General features: G+C 46.0%; 1 protein-coding gene and 1 pseudogene across 3 annotated transcripts in view; one reads left to right on the top strand and one right to left on the bottom strand.

Moving 5' to 3' along the window:
• The window catches only part of LOC135054802 (uncharacterized), a 79,339-nt gene extending 73,595 nt beyond the window's left edge, over positions 1-5,744 (bottom strand). The window contains exons 1-6 of one of the 3 annotated variants that reach the window (XM_063958148.1): positions 5,667-5,744; positions 5,279-5,365; positions 5,068-5,165; positions 4,808-4,919; positions 1,725-1,822; positions 1,459-1,567 (exon numbers count right to left, since the gene is read on the bottom strand). In XM_063958148.1, coding sequence (XP_063814218.1) covers positions 1,459-1,567; positions 1,725-1,822; positions 4,808-4,919; positions 5,068-5,165; positions 5,279-5,321 — 460 coding nt within the window. In that variant the 5' untranslated portion in view covers positions 5,322-5,365; positions 5,667-5,744. The other 2 variants (XM_063958149.1, XM_063958150.1) reach the window with 2 other exon arrangements.
• The window catches only part of LOC135057182 (oocyte zinc finger protein XlCOF7.1-like), a 156,130-nt pseudogene that overhangs the window by 110,306 nt on the left and 23,633 nt on the right, over positions 1-22,191 (top strand).

Here is a 22,191-nt window from a genome sequence, read left to right on the forward strand (position 1 = left end):
GCCAATGGTTCCTAGTGGACCCGTCTATACCTCATGGTACTAATGTGGACTCCAGCATCCTCTAGGACGTAAGAGAAAAATACTTGGGATAGACGGGATGTAGTTTGCATCTCGAAAGACAGCATGTCGGCGTTCAGTACACCGGTGCCGGAATCCTGACACCACTAAGAATTCCAACGCTGGCATCCCAACAGCCACAATGCTGAATGTAATTATGCCAGGGAAGGTTAGGGTTAGGCTGTAGGGAAGGGAGGGTTAGGGAGATGGTGAGGAGGGTTACAGTACTTACATTGGTAAGACCAACATAACACCTCTGACAGCCTTACTATAGTCGACATACACTGCCGACATGATTTTAGTGTAAATACACTGCCGACATGATTTTAGTCGACTTAACAGTACTGTCTGATTACTGTAGCCGACCTTACCAATGTTGGCAATGTTATTATTAATAACAATGCGTGAAAATTACTATATGTGAGCATTTTTCCAATTTAGCAATTATGACTGTCTTTTTATCCTGTGGGCTTTTTTTCATAGAACCTTATATGAGGGGGAGGGGGGGGGGGGGGAGTTCAGGTGCTTTTCTCTTTCATCTATGAGTTCAGGGGGAGATTTATTATAGCACACAAATCAAGCTGCTATTACGCTTCCTGCCTCGCTTCTTTACCAAGGCTACGCAGGAAGCAACACTGACGAGATGTATTAACATCTCGTGTGCCGGAGCGGGGGAGTGAAAACTCAACCTTCCAACGACAACCACCAGGGTGCACAGCACATCAGCCTAGTGCGAATGTGCTGTGTCTCACTGTCCAGCCGGCTCCAGTGCGTATGTGCGAGATCTCGCTACTATTGCGAGAAACCCTATGCAGCCGCCGCAGCCAGCGACAACGTTGTCCCTGCTGTGGTAAAAGTCAACTGACACTGACCGTCCATACATTGCCTGGCACATCGGTGTGCTCCCTTATAGATAGCAGAACAGATTTGGACAGGGGCGCATAGGATTCAGTCATTTGCAGGTAATCAATCCTTTATTACATGGGGAGAAGCGGTATCAGCACATAACCCCAATCCCCCCCTCCCCATAATGGCAGCCGATACATCTACCCCTCAGTCTGTGCAGGTACATATCTATAAACACGTATGGCGGATATGAGAGACATCGATGGGGGTCTGACCATCACAAGGTGACGTGTGTGGAGGTCTGAGTGGCATGATCACATGTGGGATATTAGGACTTGAGCGTGGTCGGAGGGCATGTGGCAGGTGATGGGTCAGTTTGGATGAGTGATGTGGCTGTGTGAAAGTTCATTTTGGGCCTGTAAATTCATTATTTGTGGTCCTTTTGAAGGCTGGAATACATTAGATTGCACATTAAAGGTGTAGAATAAGAGGCTGCCATAGTAACTATACAAGGAGAATATGGGACTCTCCCTGTAATAAGTGATTATTACTCACCTGTGCTGACAGTAGGGATTTCCTCCTCCTTACACTGCTGGTCACCCCTCACATACCCCTCTTCTTTTTCCTCTATAACTTCTATCTTAATATCAGTCAGGCCTTCATCCTAAACAGTAACAACAAACAAAAACATTTTATTAATATCTTAAGTTAATTAAAAGTAAACAGTAGATTATCAGTGTATAAAACACACACACAGCTGATCTGCAGAGCATACAGTGACAGTCACTTTGGTGTGCGGCGAGACCCTATATCCCACCTACCTGATCCTCCTGTGGGGTCCTGTGATTCTCCTCTGTACAGTCCTGGGAATAAAGAGGACGGGGACATCTCTCTGGGGAATCTCTGTTACTGGCTCCATCTGTAGGAGATACAGAGACGGAGTACATTGCATATATGTGACCATCGATGATGTGTGTACAGCAACCTAAGAAACACATAACATGATAGGTAAACCAGCAATGACTCCCAATGCTACATTTACTAATTGTATTAGGAGGCAACTCTTACATGATTAAACCATAAAGTTATTGTACTTCATCAATAAACAAGCTGGACCAATAAAAAATCTAAAAAATCTTTAAATATGGGGTGACATGTATATCAATAGCTCTGAGTTTATAAAATAAGTAATAATAATAATTAGAAGATAATCTCCGGAAAATGCTGAGAGATAAGTGAAGAGTCTTAATTCTGATAAGATATAAAAACAAATGACTCGCTACTAAACTTCTGCCCTGGAATAATCAGCCCTGCAACAACCAAAGACTGAATGGTGACCCTAAGGCAAACGCCTAGGAAGACCAGAATTAAACACACTGGATGAAAATTCCATGGATGTATGAAGAATCCCCAACATACAGATCCCATCGTCCAAGCAGCAGTGGTCACCCAGATGCTGCACAGATGTGACCAGGCACCGACAGAACACCTGGACTGGGCTGATCTAACAAAACCACCTGCTGATGCTCTTACCACCTATCCACTGTCTCCTGGTCTCGAAGATGAGTCTAAGGGGCTCAAGAGGGATCTCAAGCTTCCTATGTAATTTTAACTCACCTGTCAATCATCATTATCTAGCACCACTCTCCTTACAATAAACAAGTGCCGATCAAGTCACCATACTTCAGCATGAGGAAGTGGACAGATGACCACGAAACGCGTAGACACTTTATTCTATAGTTGCTCTTACTCGTCTGTACTTTATTTTTTCTCTCTTAACCCCAAATTTTTCTTCTTCGTTGTACTTCTCTGTAACTTAAGCAATTCTTACTGAGAGTATGAGAGCTCATTTTATGGATTTGTATTTAGAAATCTAAACGGTTAAAATAAAATGTTACTTTTATCTGTTTACCTCGCATGAGATTTATTTGACCTACACCATAGTAGTGTCCCACTAGGCTGTTTCAGTGGAGTGCCGTGACCTGCCCGATTTTAAAGCGGCAAAATGCGTTTTCCACTCATCTGTCCACACCCGCGGGCCAAAGTGTCCTGTGGGTGGGGAAAAGTTGCAGTGTAGCGTTCACCTCCGGTATCTTTTCACAGTGAGTGGGGAGGTTGAGGCAGCCCAGCATGTCCGTAAGTGCCGGGCATGAACCCAAGAGTGACGCTGATGGTGCATTGCCCCCTCCCCGGCCGGCCACTTCCCCTTTTCGGGCACTCGCATGGATACCGTTTTCGCACCTTGCCCACATTCTAGCAGGAACACTAACATAGGAAACCTACATTTTCTCATAAGTTACAACTGGTCCAGTGTTCTAGCCATCGACGTACATTGGGAAGACATGCGATGTTCCAAAGTGCATTTAGGGAAGGTAAATACAACATTCGCTTTCTTATGAGATCAGTTCCTGGGTCTTGGAGCCCTGCATCGAACTATCAGCACAAAGTCTTCAGCACTTCCTTGCACAGCAACCACCGACTGATAACGTCATCCAACACCTTTTTCCAAGTTAAATAGGGTGCGTACAGTCATAACACACCAGTTGTTCATTTATACAGATGCAGTGTACAATGTTTCTGTTTTCTACTACATGTCTCAGCATATCAGCACCTCTCATTATATTTAGTTAGGATGTGCAGTGCAGTCCAGTCCCCTCCATATGTTTCTCTTTTTGCACACTTCTAGACACACTTCTAGAGTTGCAGAAATAAATAAGAAGCAGCGTTACCATTCCCACACATACGTACTCCTTACAGGAACTTGGCCGAAACAGTTCCTGGCTGCACAGCTTTTGTCTTTCCCATTCCTAACCCCAGGCATTGGGCCATCTGCTATTCTACACAGACTGTTAGCGCCATGTACTAGCACAAAGCTTTAATTGGGGGCATAGAACACACTGCTATTGCTTTATTATTTAGTGCTTTAAAGTGTTGTACATTTACAGTATGTTTCACTTTACCAACTGTTTGCCTAAGGGATATTGGACCAACACAGAGGTACCGGTCTTCCAGGCAAACCAACCAGCTGGTGCAGTACAAGAGCTAAACATTAACCCAGGGGTATACGTTCAGGATCCCGGCAGCCGTAACACCGAAGACGGAATCCCGAAAGGATCAGGATCCCGAAGGCAAGTTTTAACGGCCGCCTTAGGTTTAGGTTGCAGGCGGGGAGGAGGGGTAGGTTTAGGCACACTCCAGGGGGTGGTTAGGGTTAGGCAGCATGGTGGGGGATGTTAGGGTTAGGCACCACCGGGGAAGTGTTAAGGTTAGGCACTTTGGGGGGATGGTTAGCTTTAGGATGTGGGAAAGGGGGATTTAGGTTTAGGCACCACCGGGGGGATCTTAGGGTAGGCACCAATAGTGGAGGTTAGGGTTAGGCTGTGGCTACGGAGGACTAGGGTTAAGGGGATAGAGGTTACGGTACCTAATGCACCCGTCGGCATTGCCGCGATTGGGATGCCGGCGTCGGAATACTGACTGCCAGCATCCCGAACGCATGCTTTTCATACTGAGCACAACCTAAGTCCCCGTGAGCCCTCACGTCCTAATACTACTACTATTGTTGGAAGATTCCAAGTGTTCAAAATGTGTGTGAGTAGTGTGGATGGGAAATAGTTATACCTCTCCTGCTGTACGAGAAGAGGTGACAAGTTCCACAGTCCCACAGTGATCACATCCAGGGGCGGAAATATCTAGCTCTGTGAGCGCTAGCGCCATCCTTACGGGATGGTCAGTTTTTCTGGGTAAAAAGGGAGGAAAACTAAATGCAGATATCTTCCACTAAGGCCTAAGAATGATCAGTTATCCAAAAATATAAAAGTACATTAATAGGCCTGACAAAATTGAACATAAAAGCTTTTATTAATAATAATGCGACTCCTCTCTGTGAAAAGTGATTACTCACCTGTGCTGATATCTGTAGGAATTTTCTCCTCCTTACACTGCTGGTCACCCCTCAAAAACGTCTCTTCTTCTCCCTCTGTATCTTCTACCTTTATATCAGCCAGATCTTCACCCTAATCATAAAACAATAAAATGAAAATTGAAAAAGTCTAACGAACTTAACGGAAATAAAACAAGGAGTATCAGTGTATAAGACACACACAGCGACTCCACAGATCACTCTAGTCACGGATATTTGGGGAGACCCTAAATGCCATCTACCTGATCCTCCTGTGGGGTCCTGTGATTCTCCTCTGTACAGTCCTGGGAATAAACAGGACGGGGACATCTCTCTGGGGTATCCTGGTTACTGGCTCCATCTGTGGGGGACACAGTGACTGAGTACATTATTCCCATGTGATTATCAGACAATGTGTGCATGTAGGTGCACCATCTCAATGTCTCTCCCCTATACATGAAAGTCTCCTCTTACCCAGTGACGTGAAGGGCTGGTGGTTCTCCATCATCATCATCATCACCACGTCCTAGCACACACCTCTGTGTCCTCTGTTTTTCTTAACTGAAATTTGGTGAAGAAGCTGCTGAGCACAGGACAACAGGAACCCGGATTTGCGTCATCTCTGTATTGTGTACATGTGATTGCAAAGCTGGAGGCCAAAGATCATATAATGCCAGATGCAACCTCCTGAGATACAAAATAGACTTGTAGCTTATCTGTCTGTCTGTCTGAGTCCCAGTGATAGGGGTGACAGGAGGGAGCCTCTCTGACTCCAGGCACACAAGGACCATCCAGGACTGGAGCCACCCAAACCCCTCCAATTAAATCACTGTTTAATATATTTATATATATTGGTACTCACACTCTGCAAGAAGAAACAGCCTCGTTCTGTCACCCAGAAGATGTTACACAGGTAACTTCCGGTTCTTCGAGTTCCATGACTTCCGGCTTGTGCGTTCCAGATGGCTTCCGGCTTGTGCGTTCCAGATGGCTTCCGGCTTGTGCGTTCCAGATGACTTCCGGCTTTTGCGTTCCAGGAGATTTCCGACTTCTGCGTTGGTTGTGTCTATGTTGCCTTCGTGCTAAGGACCTGGACGTGAGAGAAACTAGACGCTACCGACCGCACAGGCCAGAAGTCGGGTGGACCGCACAGGCCGGAAGTTGGGTGGACCGCACAGGCCGGAAGTTGTTTGTGCAACATTCTCCGGGGGGCGGGAGAACGGGGTTTGTTTCTGGCAGAGTGTAAGTACATACGTAGATCTATACTGATTAAGATATTACGGACATTTGTCACACCTTTATATATTTTTATATATATATATATATATATATATATATATATATATAAATATATATATAATTTGTTAATTAGACATTGATTTGATTGGGGTGACTTGTATGGGTGACTCCAGTCCTGGAAGCTCCTTGTGTTTTATAGAGGCTGCCTCCTATCACTGTGACTCAGTCAGACATATACGCTGCCACACTGTGTAAATATCAGGAGATTGCATCTTACATTATTATATAATGTTTGGACTCCAGCTTCTGTGAGATCTTCTATGGATACAATTGTATGACCATTGTCGGTTACTATCATGTACAGTACACGAGAGAGCCCCCGTTCTACCAGCGGATGGGAGGAGGAAGCACAGTACAGAGATGACGCTAATCTGGGTTACTGTTTGTCCTGTGCTCAGCAGCGTCTTCACCCAATATACATTAAGAAAAAACAGAGCACACAGAGGTCGGTGCTAGGACGTGATGATGATGGAGAATCACCGGCCCTTCACGTCACTGGGTGAGAGGAGACATTTATTTATTGTACAGAGGAGAGCAGGTATGGGGACCCCCTACATACATACAGACATAATATCTGATAGGGAAGCGTCTAGTTCCCCTTCCGTAAATGTTAGCCGGTGACATCACAGGCCATGTGACCAGATCTAGTCTCTACCTATCTGATAGTCACATATACACAATGTACTCAGTCTCTGTGTGTCTCCTACAGATGGACCCAGTAGCAGAGATACCCCAGAGAGATGTCCCCGTCCTCACTATTCCCAGGACTGTACAGAGGAGAATCACAGGACCCCACAGGAGGATCAGGTAGGTGGGATTTAGGGTCTCACCAAATATCAGTGTGACTGTTACTTAATGATCTAGAGAAGCTGTGTGTGTTTAATACTCTGATATTCTGTTTAATCTCATTAAATGATATCAAACGTTATTAAAGAGTTATTTTATTGTTTTGTGGGTTAATTAGGGTGAAGCTCTAAAAACTATTAAGGTAGAAGATACAGATGGAGAAGAAGAGGCGTATGTGAGGGATGATCAGCAGTGTAAGGAGGAGGAAATCCCTACAGATATCAGCACAGGTGAGTAATAACCACTTGTTATTACAGTGAAGAGTCACATATTCTCCTTGTTCCGTCACTACAGCATTCTTCTATTCTATACCTCTGATGGGCAATCCAATATAATCCAACCTCAAAAGGACCACATATTACCTTTAAGTATTATTTAATGATTTTACATTCAATTTTGTCAGGCTAATTAAAGAACAGGTATATTTTTGGATAACTGATAACTCATATGGTTTGGGGGATGATATCTAACCTTGGTTTTGCTATCTTTTTAACCTTGAAGAACTGACCAGCCCATAAGGAGGGCGCAAACGCCAACAAAGGTGATATTTCTGCACATAGAGGGTCATTTCGAGATGATCGTAGCTGTGCTAAATTTAGCACAGCTACGATCATTCACACTGACATGCGGGGGGACGCCCAGCACAGGGCTAGTCCGCCGCACATGTCAGTGCCGGCCCCCCGCTGAAGTGCAAAGGCATCACACAGTGGCGATGCCTTTGCACTTCAAGAGTAGCTCCCGACTAGCGCAGCTTTAGCGTGCTGGCCGGGAGCTACTCGTCGCTCCCCGTCCCGCATCGGCTGCAAGTGACGTCACGCAGCCGCTGCGGTCCGCCCCCCCCTTTAGGTCCGGCCACGCATGCGTTGGCAGGACCGCGCCCATGAAACGGCGGCCAAACGCCGCCGTTCCGCCCCCCCCTTCCGCCCAGCGACTGCCTCTGCCTGTCAATCAGGCAGAGGCGATCGTAGCGGACCGATGGCCTTCGGCCGTCTGGCATGCGCCGAAGCACTGCGGTGCCAGCGCATGCGCAGTTCTGACCCGATCACACCGCTGCGATAAACTGCAGCGTGCGATCGGGTCAGAATGACCCCCCTTGATGTGATTACTCTCACTGTGGGACTGTGGAACTTGTCACCTCTTGTCATACAGTACGAGAGGTATATATAATTTCCATCCAAACTACAAGCATTTTGAACCCTTTGAAACTGACAACCATAGAGCAGTATTAGGGTGCAAGGGCTCATGGGTTAATGGTTTACCGCACCAGCTGGTCGATTTTCCTGGAAGCAGGGCTGGTTACTTCAGGATCAGAAGTTGAGTACTGACTCATTTGTTTTCTCCTAGCAGAAGACACCAGTTCTCCCATCAGGTCTTGAAGATTGTGACAGCCTACTGTATGCAGGTCTTTTAGGCTGAAGGTCTGTCTTGTTATGCGGTCTGTGGATTAAAGGTGGAGTCTTAGGGCCTAATTCAGACCTAATCTCACCTCTGCGAATCTGCAGAGGTTTGCGACCGGATAGTCACCGACCAGCCAGAGTGAAAATTCGCCCCGTGCAAGTCTGTGTATACCGTGTGAAAGATTTGCAAAAGCTGGTTAGCTGCAAATCCAGTCACAACTCGCTCACCATCGAATGATTTTTACAATGTGCGTAGCTCAGGACCTACTCCTACAGTGCGACATGATCAGGCTGATCTGGCCGGAGCTGACGTCACACGCCCGCCCTGATGACACTTGGGAACGCCTGCGTTCTTCCTGACACTCTCAGAAAATGGCCAGTTACCACCCACAAATGTCCGCTTCCTGTCAATCAATCTGCGTTCTCCTAGCGATCAAAAAGATGCAGGAATTGTTCGCAGTTTGGCCTCACGCCTGTGCATTACGATCGGTACACATGCACAGTCGTTCGATAATCGTCCGCCTTGCGATTTCGCACAGCAGCGATCAGGTCTGAATTAGGCCCTTAGCATCCATTTAGTGTGGAGTGATTCTCATTGCTTTCATCTCAGGACCCTATTTTGGTGAAGAAGGACACTCAAGATCCTCCCAGACATAGCAGGGTACTACTGATTCCCATGCCATGGGAGAATCCTAACAGAGACAGAGCCAAAATCTCTAGACATGACACTGGTTTTTATCCTGGGGATAGAAGACCTTCAAAGCTGGTCCAGAGCAATCGCACCTTTTATCCAGGAAAATGGACCCATCTCAAGGAAGTTTTTCAGAAGCTTGCTGATACGTGGGGGTCAGCCTGCTGAGAGGAGCACCTTGTCTGCAGTACAAGCTTGAGTCCGTGTTAGTCCCTCAATGCTGCCTTCCGCTCTGCCTGTTCTCTTCATTAGAACAGGGGTGACAGGGCCTGCACAGAACTTCTGAGGGCACGTTCCATCATATTGATGGAGGCTTACTGGGCAGTGCGGCACAAGTCCTCTGCTTAATAGCTATGCTGGGCTGCCACCTAGTTTTTGATGTAACACCATCACAATCTTCTACAGATTTTATACTTTGCAACCCAGAGGTGCCAACGTGGATGAAATGTGCTGCAAAATGTCTGAGCTTTGCCCTCCCTCAGGGACATCTTTAGGTCCACAGTTGGATGTATGGCTCCCGACTGGAATATTTGCACTAATGTTACATTTTTTTAGCTCAGTCCATCGGGGGACACTGGACACCCTAACATTACGCTTTTTGTCTGGTATGTTTCTCTTTCTGTTACGCTTATTAATATTGTGGCTCTCATTAGAGAACGTTGTTCTCTCTTCTTCCTCTTGGCGTTCCTAGCTCTGTTCTTTGGGACTTTGTTATAAAATACTGAGCTCCCATGAAGTGACTGGGGTTTGATTTAAAGGGCCCAAGTTCCTGTACTGCACCTCCACTCCCCACAGTATCTAGTGTGCCCCAGTGGACTGAAAGAAGAGGATTACTGTAGGTACAGAAACGGGTCGTGGATGACAGACTGTCAAAAGGTCTACAGTCAGTAGGTCGACAGGGTCAAAAAGTTGACATGACAATGGTCGACACACATTATCCTGCACCAGGGAATTCAAATAACAATATGTCTTGATTTCGGTTACTTAAGAGACAAAATTAGAGGCAAGTCAGACATGACAGTAATCACAATACACCCTGCCCAGCATTAGGCTGCAGCATTTGCAGGGAAGTGTCATTCCTGCTTTCCCTATCATGGTATATGTTGCTTAGGTTGCTGTACACACATCACCTGATAATCACATATATACAATGTACTCAGTCACTGTGTGTCTCCTACAGATGGACCCAGTAATAGAGATACCCCAGAGAGATGTCCCCGTCCTCCATATACACAGGACAGTACAGAGGAGAATCACAGGACCCCACAGGAGGATCAGGTAGGTGGGATTTAGGGTCTCGCCAAATACATATATTATCTGTAGAACAGCTGTGTGTGCCTTATGTGGGATATAGGCCTGACCGATACAGTGGCCAAGTGAGCAACCAGTTTTAGTAACCATACACACCTATACATTGACCGCACAATGGGAAGGATTCAGGTGTGGGTGTTCTTGCTGCTTCTGTTGCTATTTTTTGCTGTAAGCAATTGTGATTGTATGCTAATATGGGCAGAAGCTAACCATAGCATAGGGACGCCCACCGCTGTTGCGTCATCTCCGTCCAACAGGGTATAATTGCTGATACATTGGTACCATCGCCGCAGGTCGGGTCATGTTGCAGAGTCTGAGTGCCTCTTTAGAGGCACAGGGTGAGCTGCTCCCCCAGGATGCTGAGGGTTCTCCGGTAGCAAATAAGATTGCAGCTGTTAATTTATGCATAGTCAGGAAACTGCGTCTGAACGGCCAGGACATGCCTGCAATTGTCCGACCACTCCCCGTTACCACCCCCAAATGCTGTCTTTCTGTCACTCACTCTGCGACTAATTCCTCGGTGCGAACACCCATCGCAATTCACTGGCTGCGCGTGCAATCAGATATGTGGCTAAGATGCATGTACAGTAAGAAAACATTGACCATTGTGCGTCCAGTAGCCGCCTTGCCACCGGATCTGAATCAGGTCCAATATGTCTGGCCGCAGGAACCAGTTATGTCATTTTCACATGTTCCTGTGGCCAGCATATGTGTCGGTCATCTGCACACACAGGCAGATGTGTGCGATATAGCTGAATAATATATTGCATTTGCCATGCCGCATGGCTGGTGCGATTTATATCTGTAAACAATGTGGACAGCTATATCGTGCGTATACGTGCAGATGCACTGGACGATATATATCATACAGTCTATACCCAGCATAATACTCTGATAGTTTACTCTCTAATTTCAATAAATGTAATTAGTCATTAATAAATTGTTTATTTTTTGGGGGGTTTGTTTAGGATGAAGATTTTAGTGATATTAAGATAGAAGTTATAGAGGAAGAAGAAGAGACGTATGTGAGAGGTGATCATCAGTGTAAGGAGGAGGAAATCCCTACAGATATCAGCACAGGTGAGTAGTAATCACTTATTACAGAGAGTCACATATTCTCCTTGTTCTGTCACTATGGAAGCCTCTTATTCTTCACCTTTAATGGGGAATCCAATATATTCCAACTTCCAAAAGGACCACACATTACCTTTAATTTATATAATGAAAATACAGGCCCAAAATGAACTTGACACTGCCACATCACTCATCCGAAAAGATCCATAACCTGACGCTTGCCACAAAACGCCACATGCCCTCAGGTCTCATATTTCGCATGTGATCATGCCAGTCAGGCCTCACCCACAGGCCATCTTGTGAAGGTCAGACCCCCGCAGATGCTATCTACCACACGTCTATATATATATATATATATATATATATATATACTGCACAGACTGAGCCCATAGATGAGGGGGGAAAAGCAAAGGTACGCTGCTCTTTTCTCCCCTTTTAATTGGCTGTGCTGCAGTGTACCAAGTGGTCATGTGACCTGAAAGATGGCTGCTCACCATTCATATTATCCCCAGCTGTATAAGTGCATAGTATGTCAGCTGGTCAGGTCAGGAGCACAGAGTTGGGCTATGCCGGTGATGCTTCATATTGCCAACGATTGTTCTATAACCTCATCTGTCCGTATATCTAATGAGGAAACTGTATCCATCCGAAGGGGGAGGGCTATAGGCTACTGCTACACCCCCTGATGGGCTGGGCACTGTCGCTCCTGATGCTTAGAAATACACGAGACCATTATTAGAGAGTGCATGTGATGTTAGAGGCATCTCTGGCCCCCATACAGGCGTTCCTGTGATCTCTGTGTGATTTGATGTGAGTACACAGGTTGTATGAGGTAATACTCCTGTCCTGTCACTGCAGCGTAGTTACAGGATTTTCTCAGATCACACATATTTCCTACTGATAATTTAGGGCTATTTGGAAGTAACTTGCAGCCCTGGGCCATTTACCTGCACTGACCAGCAGAGATTGTACCTGGACTTTACTGTCAAAGACTCTCAGGTCAGCACATACCGGGCTGCGCTCAGCCTATCACTCACCTCCAGTGCTGGTTCTTGCTGTAACATCCATTCTATGTCTAGTCTCGTAGAAGTCATAGCCTCCCCACCAGTCACTATGTCCAGCTTCCATATCTGTGCTGCAATGACTGGCTCTCTCCTAGTGCCTCTGGGTAGAACCCTTTATCCTGGCATTGGTTCCCATGCTTGTGGCTCCTTAGTACAGGGAGGGCGATAACTCTCCTTTGCTACCGGTTGTCTGACAGATGCTGGCAGCTTCCCATCTCACCACTAGCCTCCTGCCCGGCTCCGTAACATCCAGATACAGTGGATAGCAGTCATGTATCTGACAGGCTTAGATTCTCACTTACTTTAACCCCTCTGTAAAACCAAATGGCCCCAACAGCGTCTGAGATCAACCGTTCCCTTAGATTTAAGTTATATGGAGGGTGTTTTAGTGCAACAAAAAAGATTGTGGGATGGTACAGCTCGCTCCGTTTTATCTTTAGCAGTTTCCAACATACAGTACCATGGGGCCCTTCAGAGCTGTTTGCCCATGGATAGGAACAATAAATGTGCTATAATGCTGGTCCCACCTCCCCTGTTATTTGGCCCTTCCCCTCCCTTTCAGATGGTGTATTTAAACCCGCTGAGTTGTGTGTTTTTATTTGTAATTTTGCTTTCATTCCTATACTGTAAGCCATGGCTACCGCCAAAATTAGTTCTGGGACTATAGGTATATAAATTTGCCTATTAAGCGCAAAAAATTCTGGATTGTATCTGAACAAATTGCATAGCAATATATATCCCTATTACAATAAAACGCAACTGCTTCTTAAAGAAATTGAGAAACTTAGGGGGGTAGTTATCATAGACTGGAGACAGAGAAAATGGAGACCGATAAAGTACCAGCCAATTGGCTCCTAACTGTCATTTTAAAGGCTGTGTTTGAAAAATGTAAGCCAGGAGCTGATTGGTTGGTGCTTTATCACTCTCATAGCTTTGATAAATATGCCCCTAATATGTCTAAATGTAAAGTTCTGCCACCTACACCTCAAAGTGAGGGATCTTGTCATCCTCATAAGAACATTTTTACTGCTCCAGACACATTTTAATGTAATTGACCCCGAGGAGCGATTTGTCATATTGGATGTCACAGTTGAATGTTCTCGTTAAAGTTCTTGTTATGTATTCTGTAATTGATATGCTCCCAGTGTGTATTAAGACCCTTTTCCAATCTTTGCTTTCTTAATTATACAGTGCCTTGCTAAAGTATTCACCCCTTTGCATTTTTCGTGTTTTGTTGCCTCACAACCTGGAATTAAAATGGATTGTTTGAAGGTCTGCATCATTTCATTCACAGAACATGCCTACAACTTTGAAGATGTTTTATTTTTTTTTTATTGTGAAGCAAACAACAAAGAGGACAAAATAACAGAAAACTTCAGCGCGCATAACTGTTCACCCCCCTAAAGTCAGTACTTGGTAGAGCCTCCTTTTGCAGCAATTATAGCTGCAAGTCGCTTTGGATAAGTCTCTATGAGCTTGCCACATCTTGCCACTGGGATATTTGCCCATTCCTCAAGGCAAAACAGCTCCAGCTCCTTCATGTTGGATGGTTTCCGCTTGTGAACAGCAATCTTCAAGTCTGACCACAGATTCTCAATTGGATTTAGATCTGGGCTTTGACTAGGCCATTCCAACACATTTAAATGTTTCCCCTTAAACCACTCGAGTGTTGCTTTAGCAGTATGCTTCGGGTCATTGTCCTGCTGGAAGGTGAACCTCCGACCCAGGGGGAAATTTACTAAGCTCCCGATTTTGACCGAGATGCCGTTTTTTCATCAAAGTGTCATCTCGGTAATTTACTAAACACTAATCACGGCAGAGATGAGGGCATTCGTAATTTTTTGCAAGTCCAAGTAAAAAATTACGAATGAATACACCATCGGTCAAAACGCGGCTGTTTAAGTATGAATCTCGGTCATTTACTAAGAAGTGCAAAGCAAAAAAAAAACAAACACTGCCGTGAAAAATTACAACTCGTAAAAAAGTGCTAAAAAAAAACAGACCTTTTTTTTTTATTCGTGATTGGATAGGCATGCACGGATCCATGAGATCCGTGCATGTATATCAGTGGGAAGGGGTGGGAAAGTGCTTATTTTTTCAAAAAAAATTGCGTGGGGTCCCCCCTCCTAAGCATAACCAGCCTCGGGCTCTTTGAGCCGATCCTGGTTGCCGAAATATGGGAAAAAAAATGACAGGGGTTCCCCCATATTTAAGCAACCAGCATCGGGCTCTGCGCCTGGTCCTGGTTCCAAAAATACGGGGGACAAAAAGAGTAGGGGTCCCCCGTATTTTTAAAACCAGCACCGGGCTCCACTAGCTGGACAGATAATGCCACAGCCGGGGGTCACTTTTATATAGTGCCCTGCGGCCGTGGCATCAAAAATCCAACTAGTCACCCCTGGCCGGGGTACCCTGGGGGAGTGGGGACCCCTTCAATCAAGGGGTCCCCCCCCCCCCAGCCACCCAAGGGCCAGGGGTGAAGCCCGAGGCTGTCCCCCCCCCATCCAATGGGCTGCGGATGGGGAGGCTGATAGCCTTTGTTGTAAAAGAAAAGATATTGTTTTTAGTAGCAGTACTACAAGGCCCAGCAAGCCTCCCCCGCATGCTGGTACTTGGAGAACCACAAGTACCAGCATGCGACGGAAAAACGGGCCCGCTGGTACCTGTAGTACTACTACTAAAAAAATACCCCAAAAAAGACAAGACACACACACCGTGAAAGTATAATTTTATTACATACATACACACATACATACATACTTACCTTAAGTTCCCACGCAGGTCGGTCCTCTTCTCCAGTAGAATCCAAGGGGTACCTGTTGAAGAAATTATACTCACGAGATCCAGGGGTCCAGGCTCCTCGGGAAATCCAGGGGTAATCCACGTACTTGAAAAAAATAACAAAACGGTGTCCCGACCACGAACTGAAAGGGGACCCATGTTTGCACATGGGTCACCTTTCCACGAATGCCAGAAACCCACTTTGACTTCTGTCTAAGTGGGTTTCTTCAGCCAATCAGGGAGCGCCACGTTGTAGCACTCTCCTGATCAGCTGTGTGCTCCTGTCCTCACTGACAGGCAGCACACGGCAGTGTTACAATGTAGCGCCTATGCGCTACATTGTAACCAATGCTGGGAACTTTCTGCTCAGCGGTGACGTCACTTTAGGTCAACCGCAGGGCAGAAAGTTCCCATCATTGGTTACAATGTAGCGCATAGGCGCTACATTGTAACACTGCCGTGTGCTGCCTGTCAGTGAGGACAGGAGCACACAGCTGATCAGGAGAGTGCTACAACGTGGCGCTCCCTGATTGGCTGAAGAAACCCACTTAGACAGAAGTCAAAGTGGGTTTCTGGCATTCGTGGAAAGGTGACCCATGTGCAAACATGGGTCCCCTTTCAGTTCGTGGTCGGGACACCGTTTTGTTATTTTTTTCAAGTACGTGGATTACCCCTGGATTTCCCGAGGAGCCTGGACCCCTGGATCTCGTGAGTATAATTTCTTCAACAGGTACCCCTTGGATTCTACTGGAGAAGAGGACCGACCTGCGTGGGAACTTAAGGTAAGTATGTATGTATGTGTGTATGTATGTAATAAAATTATACTTTCACGGTGTGTGTGTGTCTTGTCTTTTTTTGGGTATTTTTTTAGTAGTAGTACTACAGGTACCAGCGGGCCCGTTTTTCCGTCGCATGCTGGTACTTGTGGTTCTCCAAGTACCAGCATGCGGGGGAGGCTTGCTGGGCCTTGTAGTACTGCTACTAAAAACAATATCTTTTCTTTTACAACAAAGGCTATCAGCCTCCCCATCCGCAGCCCATTGGATGGGGGGGGACAGCCTCGGGCTTCACCCCTGGCCCTTGGGTGGCTGGGGGGGGGGGGACCCCTTGATTGAAGGGGTCCCCGCTCCCCCAGGGTACCCCGGCCAGGGGTGACTAGATGGATTTTTGATGCCACGGCCGCAGGGCACTATATAAAAGTGACCCCCGGCTGTGGCATTATCTGTCCAGCTAGTGGAGCCCGGTGCTGGTTTTAAAAATACGGGGGACCCCTACTCTTTTTGTCCCCCGTATTTTTGGAACCAGGACCAGGCGCAGAGCCCGATGCTGGTTGCTTAAATATGGGGGAACCCCTGTCATTTTTTTCCCCATATTTCGGCAACCAGGATCGGCTCAAAGAGCCCGAGGCTGGTTATGCTTAGGAGGGGGGACCCCACGCAATTTTTTTTTAAAATTTTACAGTGTTTAATTGAAAAAAAAAAAAAAATAGAACCCCAGCACGGATCACACAGATCCGGCCGAGATTAATTGTAAAAAAGTCGGCAGTGTTTTGCTAATCACTGCCGTAAAAAACACAAAAAAAACACGAATGACATCGACATCGGAAGAAAAGAAAAACCCGAATACGACAGCTTAGTAAATCCATCGTAACAAATTCAAAAAGTTGCAGTTTTACACTTTCGATGTCATTCGTGATTGAACTTTGACCTGAAACGGGAAAATACGAATCTTAGTAAATTTACCCCCCAGTCTCAAATCACAGGCAGACTGAAACAGGTTTTACTCAAGAATATTCCTGTATTTAGCACCATCCATCTTTCCCTCGACTCAAAACAGTTTCCCAGTCCCTGCTGCTGAAAAACATCCCCACAGCATGATGCTGCCACCACCATGTTTCACTGTGGGGATGGTGTTCTTGGGGTGATGGGATGTGTTGGCTTTGTGCCAGACATAGCGTTTTCCTTGGTGGCCAAAAAGTTCAATTTAAGTCTCATCTGGCCAGAGCACCTTCCTCCATACATTTGGGGAGTCGTCCACATGCCTTTTGGCAAACTCAAAACATGCCTTCTTATTCTTAACACTAAGTAATGGCTTTTTTCTGCCTACTCTTCCATAAAGCCCAGCTCTATGGAGTGTACGGCTTATTGTGGTCACATGCACAGATACACCAGTCTCTGCTGTGGAACTCTGCAGCTCCTACAGGGTTACCTTTGGTCTCTGTGCTGCCTCTCTGATTAATGCCCTCCTTGCCTGGTCTGTCAGTTTTGGTGGCTGGCCCTCTCTTGGCAGGTTTGTTGTGGTACCATGTTCTTTTCATTTGAAGATGATGGATTTGATGGTGAACCGGGGGATCATCCAAGATTTGCATATTTTTTTATAACCCAACCCTGACCTGTACTTCTCAACAACTTTGTCCCTGACTTGTTTGGAGAGCTCCTTGGTCTTCATGGTGCGATGCCTCTTACTTAGTGGTGTTGCTGCCTCCGGGGCCTTTCAGAAAAGGTGTGTTTATACTGACAGATCATGTGACACTTAGATTGCACACAGGTGGACTTCATTTCACTAATTATGTGACTTCTGAAGGTAATTGGTTGCACCAGAACTTTTGAGGGGCTTGATAGCAAAGCGGGTGAATACATATGCACATGCTAATTTTCAAAGTTTTATTTACAAAAAATATTTTTTATATACATTTTTCTCATTTCACTTCACCAACTTAGACTATTTTGTGCAGATCCATCACATAAAATTCGGAAGAAAAAAATAAATAAATTACAGGTTGTAATGTAACAAAATCGGTAAAAAGCCAAGGGAGGTGAATACTTTAGCACTGTAGATCTACTTTGATTCTACCCTTGTAGTGAGTGGTAATTTTAATATTCCAGCCTCTCCTAAAATGGTAAGACCATGCCCGGCCTCCTCCTCAGTCAATAAGTATAAGCTGGGTATCCCATTATTTGCATAACCACTTGACAGATGCTTTGAGAGTCTTACACCTTATGGATAACTCAGTATACTTGCTTATCTGCGGCACTTTATCCAGAATCAACTAAATTTTGGTCTCTAATATTTTTTTGCCCAATGTCCTTTCTGCATATATTGAGTCTGTATGTTTATCAGACCCCGCTCTTATGCGGCTTACTTTGCCTCTTTTCTGCCCTCTCATTTCGGGGCAGGTCTTAGTTATGGCTTTTTCTGGCATACTTGTCGAATTCGCCTGAAATCTGCAGTATTCTTGAATCCACATGGGACACTATTATGTTCAGCTACCAGGAGCAGACCCGAAGGCGGTTCTTAGAGCGGAAATTATTTCCTTTTATTAAGCAACACAATAAAAATCTTTCTTCTCCCAGGAAGCAGTCACGGCTTCTTATCACTCTTATAAATACTCATCTCCCCTGCACCTTAAATCTCTATATCTCCAGCAGAAAGCTCACTTTGAGTCCCTGTTTAGTCTATGGAAAAACATGTTGCTCACACTATCTATAAAATCTGTGATCCAACGGTAAGACCGCATTTAATACTATCTGTGGGTGTGGCCTCATGGGGAGAGGGTGTGGCCTCATTGGAATCCCCCGTTACATCACTCCGGAGGCATGGCCAGCATTCCCAGAGATGCAGGGCTGCTTCCAGAGTCTGCCTGGACAGCCGACTCCTCCTCAGTGACCGGTGTGTTTGCAAGTCAGACATTGCATTCAGGGCCTAATTCAACATGGATCACAGATGTGTGAAAAATCGCTTTACTCTGACATGTAGGGGGGACGCCCAGCACAGGGCAAGTCCGCACCGCATGCCGGATCCAGCCCCCCCGGTAAACATGCAAAAGCATCGCACAGCGGTGATGCTTTCACATGTTTAGGGTTGCCCTCTGCCTACGCAGCCTAGCTTCATAGAGCAGTTTTGTGTCCGGGTCGGAGGAAATATATGGTATTAAAAGAGTCAGGTTTTTGCTTGAAGTGTCAGCACCTGAGGGTAGGTTTTTATCATCAATTTTGGGAGTGTAGGAAAATTAGCAGATTCCTGGATAAGGTACTCTCAATTCTTAATTTCAACACACATCTTACTCTTCACCGTGACCCCTTAGCTATGCTTTGCTTCAATTTTAATAACTGGAACTTAGGACCAGGGCTGTAAATAGGGGAAGGGGTGAGCAGCGAAAAACGCACAGAGCACTGGGCTGCCCAATGGCCCCTGCATCTGTTGCACTTACCTGTGCCGGCGGCCCCGTCTCCTCTATGCAACGTCATGCGCTTAGGGGATGAGGCCGGTACAGGGCGCTCTGGAGCCCTGGTACGGCACTGCTGGCAAAATACTTCTCCCCATATTTACACTTATTTTGTCTAAGAGGCCTTTTCCTGGCACAGTAAAATCTATTTTACTTCAGTCTCTGTATTTTAGGCCTAATTCAGCATGGATTGCAAAAGCAAAATCTCTAATGGGCAAAACCATGTGCACTGCAGGTGGGGCAGATGTAACATGTGCAGAGAGAGTTAGATTTGGGTGGGTTATATTGTTTCTGTGCAGGGTAAATACTGGCTGCTTTATTTTTACACTGCAATTTAGATTTCAGTCTGAACACACCCCACCCATATCTAACTCTCTCTGCACATGTTACATCTGCCCCACCTGCAGTGCACATGGTTTTGCCCATTAGAGAAAGATTTTGCTTTTGCGATCCATGCTGAATCTGGCCCTTAGACAGGAGGATGACCCTCCCGAGGTGTGGATCATTAGATCTACCCTAAAAATGTGTACAATCTTCCCTTAAGTGGTTGACAGTATCAAAAGGTCAGCAGGGTCAATAGGTCGACATCCCACTGGAAAAGGTTGACTGGGTGAAAAGATCGACACCAATAAAGGTTGACACAATTTAATTTTGTTTTTTTGAGTGTTTTGTCACTTTTCTGTTAAAAAAAAACTTAGGGTGCCACGTCCCCTTGCATGGCTCGCTTCTTTCGGCACAGGTTACTATTCCCAATCCATGTGGATGGTAAAATATTAAAAAGTTGAATATTGTAAAAAAACAAAAAATTGTGTCAACAATATGTGTTGACTATTTGAACCTATCGACCTTTTGTACTGTCTACTTTTTACATGTCAACTTGTTGAGCTTAGTGCGTGTTAACCATTAGTGGTCCACCTATTGATTGTCGACCTTTTTATTGTTGACCTATAATCTGGATACCACCCTCACGGACATTGAGAAGGGTGTATATCGTTATAAAAACTGTGGACTATTTAGATGACTCCACCCAATCTTCTATTATGAAACTACATTACAGGTATCTTTATAGGCAATTTTCCTGATGAGTGGTTTATACTAAATCATATGCAGTCCCTGTTATAGTCAGTGAAGAATGTGGAGGGTACCAGGGAATGACATAATGGGGGTCATTCTGACACGTTCGCACGCAGCAGTTGTTCGCTGCAGTGCAAACGGGTCAGAACTGAGCATGTGCGCACCGTTGCCCGTCGACAGATGTCGCCAGGCAACGGAGCGCCTAGCGTGAAAAAAAGACGCAACGCTGGACGGAAAGAAGATTGACAGCGGAGAGGCGGTCCGGGGCAGATACTCACCGTTGGAGGCCGTTTTCAGGGAGTGGTAAGAAGAACGCAGGCGTGTCCAGGCGAACGGACGGCGGATGTCTGACCAGGACCTTCATCGCTGGATCCGTCGCACTGGGTAAGTAGCTGTAGGGCTGGTCTTGTTTTGCAGGAAAATTTTTAAGCATAGCACGGCTGCACAAGTGATCGCAGCCCTGCTATGCTAAAATACACTCCCCCATAGGCGGGGATTAGTTGATCGCAGCAGCAGCAGCAAAAAGTTGCTGGCTACGATCAACTCGGAATGACCCCTAATATCCTTTCTGGGAGCAAGTAGGAATAGGCATTCCCTTTTTCTCACTTAGGGGTATATTCAATTGAAGTCAAAACTGCCGTCTTGTCGGAAAGATGGCTTACAGGTCAGAAGGGGCTCCGACCTATTCAATCCCCGTTTTTTTTATCTGACAAGTCAAGGAATTCGACTAGTCAGAAAGCTTGTGGATCGGCAGAATAACTGCTGATCCGCGTGCTTCTGTCGGAAATGGGTCCAAATCAGACAGGTTTTGACCTCGTTTCCGACCATCTCAATCCGACTTTAAAAAAAGGTGGATGGAGATGAGGGTGCTGAGGGAGAGCAGTGGGGAGACTGGGGAGAGCAACGGCTACAGCAGCATAGCCGGAGAATGGGGCACCACCGCCGCTCACGGCAGCGTCCTCCCGGCTCCAGCAAGCGAGGTCGCGCTTGCTGGAGCCGGGTGGATGCTGCTTTGAGGTCTGGCGGCAGTGCCCCATCCTCCAGCTACGCTGCTGTAGGCGCTGCTCTCCCCCATTTCCCTGCTGGTCATTGAATAGGTCCTATCGGATCCATTACGACAAATTCATGTCGAAATGGATCCGACTTGAATTGAATATACCCCTAAGGGCTAGATTAATCCAAGCTGATAAAGTACCAACCAACCTGCTCCTGACTGTTATTTCTCTTTCATCCACTAGGGAACACTGGAGCATCCATAGACATAAGGGGTGTGAAGTTTGCAACCGGAGGTGTGGCACAAACTAAAATTAGCATTGTCTGCACAGCCGGCTCCTCCCCCTTCACAGCCCTCCTCCCTCAGTTTTGAAAATTGTGCCTATGAGGTACAAGCACAGAAGGGAGCTCCTGCTCCATGAAGATTTATTTATTTACATTTTTTTTTTTCCTTTTTCTCTTTTATACTGGCCCAATCTTTCCTAACTAAAGGGAGGGTGCAGGTTACAAAAGAAAATATGGTAAATGCCCGATCCCACCTAAATAAAATAAGATTTTACTCACCGGTAAATCTATTTCTCGTAGTCCGTAGTGGATGCTGGGGACTCCGTAAGGACCATGGGGAATAGACG

This window comes from Pseudophryne corroboree, chromosome 3 (genome assembly GCF_028390025.1).
Source record: "Pseudophryne corroboree isolate aPseCor3 chromosome 3, aPseCor3.hap2, whole genome shotgun sequence".
NCBI classification, from domain to species: Eukaryota; Metazoa; Chordata; class Amphibia; order Anura; family Myobatrachidae; genus Pseudophryne; species Pseudophryne corroboree.